Genomic DNA, 3,985 nt, shown 5'->3' with positions numbered 1-3,985 from the left:
TCTCTCTCTCTCTCTCTCTCTCTCTCTCTCTCTCTCTCTCTCTCTCTCTCTCTCTGTCTCTCTATAAACTCATTCTCGACTCTCTCTCTTTCTCTCTATAAACTCATTTTCGTATCGTGAAACAAGTTCGAGATCGATAGATCTCGAATAACTAAAGCCCTGTTTCGGATATTTCTTAATTTAATCCTTCTATTACGCAAACTACAAACAACGATTCTTTTCGATTTTCGCGTTTTCCCTTTTAATCCATACCTCTCTCTCTTTCTCTCTCTTTCTCTTTATAAACTTATTCTCGACTCTCTCTCTTTCTCTCTATTCCCTTTTAATCCATACCTCTCTCTTTCTCTCTTTCTCTTTATAAACTTATTCTCGACTCTCTCTCTTTCTTTCTATTTCCTTTTAATCCATATCTCTCTCTCTCTTTCTCTCTATAAACTCATTCTTGACTTTCTCTCTTTCTCTCTATTTCCTTTTAATCCATATTTCTCTCTCTCTCTCTCTCTTTCTCTCTCTGTCTATAAACTCATTCTCTCTTTCTTTCTATAAATTCATTTTCGTATCGTGAAATAGATTCGAGATCGACAGATCTCGAATAACTAAAGCCCTGTTTCGAATATTCCTTAATTTAACCCTTCTGTTACGCGACGATCGAATCGAGAATCACTTTTTCCAGTCGTCTTGGAGGTGCAGCGTGTGCCGGCGGAAGCTCGCGTCCCGGGACCAACCGATCGTTACGCAGGAATCGACCGATTCGTTGCTCGAGGTTCCGGTCCTCGAGGCTCTTCAAAGGAGGCACAGCGACGCGAGACTCGGCTGCCAGAGCGGAAGCCAGATCGGCGGCCTCGGCTCCGGATTGGCGCCCCCGAGAAGCCCCGAACTCAGAAGGCACTCGGACGTGTCGCCGGCCAGTTTGAAGGAGCTCGAAAAGGTAAGGCGCGGTGTGTCGTTGGATCTCGAATCGTGTGCTTCTCAACGAAACGAAACGCGAAAACCACGTTTTCGTACTTCTTCTGCATCCTATTCATTTCGATTCACGCTTGGGTGTGTACGAGGTGTTTGACTACGGTGAAAAATCTTAAGTTAATCGAAATATTGACAAGTACATTGCTCGTAAAATGATTTTATATACTTTTCTCAATAAAGGGATAAAGATCTAAGAAAGATTCATTTACAAATTAATACCTTGTTAATTGAAGATAACGAAATCCAGTATAAATCATTCAAATTACATGCGCGTGAAACATTGCGGCGATGGAAAGACACGTCAGATGTTAAAATTAAACGTCGAGTCAGAAGATAGAGGAAATCGCGCGATTGAAGTGACTTTTTACCTCGTTCCGATATCTCGATCGGTTGCCGAGATATAAAGACTCAAAACCTTCCTCATAGCGCTTCTATAGTGCAGAGTTTACGAATGGCGATGATACGATTCATTGGCCTATATTTTCTTCGGTGGAAGTGCGTACTATTTTTAGGAATGGTGTCTGTCATTTGTCTGGAACTAGGGAGAGAGGTTAGAGAGATCGAGTGAGAAGAAATTCGAATAAATTAAAAAAAATTACCTTTTTCTTTACACGACGATATCTCGAGAACCGGAAGTCGTATCGAGATAATTCGAAAAGGGCTTTAAAGGGTAAGGTTTCACGCTTCTAACGATCCCTTGTTCGTTGACCGGAAGCTATTATTTTTGAAATTATAACGATTCAAAGTTTTCTTAATTTTAATAGGATTAACCGAGTTTAAAGTAAGTTAAAAATTAATCGTTTCTTTTCAACACGATATCTCGGAAACCGAAAGTTGTATCGAGATAACTCGGAAAACGTGTTGAAGAGCAAGATTTCGCGTTTCCAATGATCTTTTATTCGTTGACCGGAAGTCGCTATCTTCGGAGTTATAACGATTCAAAGTTTTTGTAATTTTAATAGAATTACTTCTTCGATCTTTAAACATCCGTAGTCCAACACCTTGTATATATTATACGCTGTCCATCGTGAGTTCGAGGCTTCGCTTTCACTTTCTATCTACGCTCAAACAGGGAATTCGATTTTAGCTGGACGAAGAAAGAATCCTCGCACGATCACGATCGACGGGGTATCAATCTTATTATAATATCTTGAATAATATATCGACGAAGGAAACGTTAATCCTTGGAGAGATTGTAAGCGATTGTTTGCGGTCGAGAATTGAAACAAATTGCTCGTAACTGTGCTTTGATCGCTTGGCCGTGTGCCAGAGAGGCAACCGAGCACGATGGCCTCCAGCAATTTTATTTAGTCGGAATGTTAACGTGGGCTATTTGTCTTGTTTGTATTATGCTCCGTGCATGCTTGTTCGTGTTTTTTACGCTTCTTTCGTAAAAGTACTTGCTTCGTCCTTGTTTTTCTTTTTCTCGATCGCGAAACAACGACGCGTTCTTAACTTCAATCAGTTGACGAATTAAAATTTTTCAACCAGGATGGAGGTTAACGTTTCGTTTCGAATTTGAATATCGTTATAAATCGATGAAACGTTTAACGAATAAATTTCACTCGAGACACGTTTTTTTTTCCCGAGATCGTCTGCTTGACGTTTCATATAAAATAATTTAACGCGAATAATTTCCTTTAACAAGAGTTCTCGTGCTTGATGGCCAATTTAACTATTAATCGATCTTTCTTAACAAACATTAACCAAGTTTCGAGCCGAGTTTAAATCACGAACAAAAAGTTGGCAAGCGTTTGGACAAAGGCGCGCATGATAAAAATCGTCTCGCGAGCAGCGGAGGGGGGGAGGTCACGTTTTATATTAGATTATATAAAACGACTCGTTAAGCAACCGTGTAATAAATTAAAACTTCGGGTTGGTTGGTTTCCCTTCCGGTACAGATACACCAGTTGGAATTTAACTGGAAATCGGAGGACAAGTCGATACTCGTTACAAGGAAAGCCAACTTTGGAACAGTTGCTTTGAACAGTAATCCTTTGAGAGATTTCATACATCCCTCGCCGTTAACTTGAAAACTTTCCTTGTTTAATTAATTATAATTCTTGTTTGCTAAATTATAAATAATTACATCGCTTGTTCACTCGAAAACTTTCCCTCTTTAATTAATTGTAATTCTTCTAAGCAGTTCGATCAACGCGAAAAGTTAATAATCGCCCTTTCTTACATAATCACACGGAAAAAAAAAAAAATTAATAAACACAATCGATTAAAAATATATTACATTCAATTGTTTCTCTTAACTTAAAACTTTCTACCTTTTACTAAAAAAAATTGAATCTACCTCATCAATGCCTCCTACAATTCCTTTGTCCATCGTTTTCAACTAGTGACTTTTCTCAAATCCATCAAAAAGAAAAGAAAAAGAAAAAGAAGAAACAATTAAAAAAAAGAAAAATAATTAAAACGTAATGATCCGCTCGCTCGAGGGCTCGACCTCGAGAAAAAGAGGAAAAATTCTTCGCGACCTTGCCATTATTATCCAAGTTTCCAGTCGTCGGGATATTGCCCCAAGGTTGGGATATTGCCCATTGGTCCCCAAGGTTTTTGAAAGATGGCGGCTTGAAAGCATTCGAAGTTTCGCGCATCCACGAAAAAACCAATTACGTATATCTTCGAACGGGTACATAAATAGATGACTTTCGTTAAACATTCGTCTCGAAGCGACATACTCTTCGATTCGTTCGAAATGTAAACGTTCGAGATCGATTTTTCTCACGTGTCGTGGAAGAAAAATTTAACGAGGAAGGGAAAAAAAAAAAAAAAAAAAGGAAAGAAAAACGAAAAGTTTCCGTACGAAGTTGAAGTTCGCATTTGCGTCACTCGAGAAGGGGAGGAGGAGTTTTTCGCAGAAGTTTGTAGCGCGACCCACGTAACACCGTTAAACACCGACGATGACGCAAACCGCACCGAAATGATGAAAGAGTTGCAGGACTTGATAATATTTAACCGGATTTAGGAGCTAATTGTGGAGCTGCGCTCGCTCGAAAATTTTATACCAAGA

The 3,985-nt window shown here is 39.2% G+C and overlaps 1 protein-coding gene and 1 long non-coding RNA gene across 10 annotated transcripts in view; one reads left to right on the top strand and one right to left on the bottom strand.

Moving 5' to 3' along the window:
- The window catches only part of LOC102675205, a 109,605-nt gene that overhangs the window by 34,330 nt on the left and 71,290 nt on the right, over nt 1-3,985 (bottom strand). The window lies entirely within an intron of this gene.
- LOC102674467 (regulating synaptic membrane exocytosis protein 1) overlaps nt 1-3,985 on the top strand; it is a 138,414-nt gene that overhangs the window by 72,645 nt on the left and 61,784 nt on the right. For all 8 annotated transcript variants that reach the window (XR_004150899.1, XR_004150900.1, XM_031511906.1 and 5 more), the window contains one exon: nt 674-928. Coding sequence is in view for 6 of the 8 variants with exons in the window: in XM_031511906.1 (XP_031367766.1) it covers nt 674-928 (255 nt within the window). In the remaining 2 variants the exon portion in view is untranslated. The remainder of the gene's footprint in view (nt 1-673; nt 929-3,985) is intronic.

The sequence above is a fragment of the Apis dorsata genome, unplaced genomic scaffold (assembly GCF_000469605.1).
Source record: "Apis dorsata unplaced genomic scaffold, Apis dorsata 1.3 scaffold_32, whole genome shotgun sequence".
In the NCBI taxonomy this organism is placed as follows: domain Eukaryota; kingdom Metazoa; phylum Arthropoda; class Insecta; order Hymenoptera; family Apidae; genus Apis; species Apis dorsata.
The sequence above is the reverse complement of the archived record's forward strand: the minus strand, read 5'-3'. Positions and strand labels throughout refer to the sequence as shown.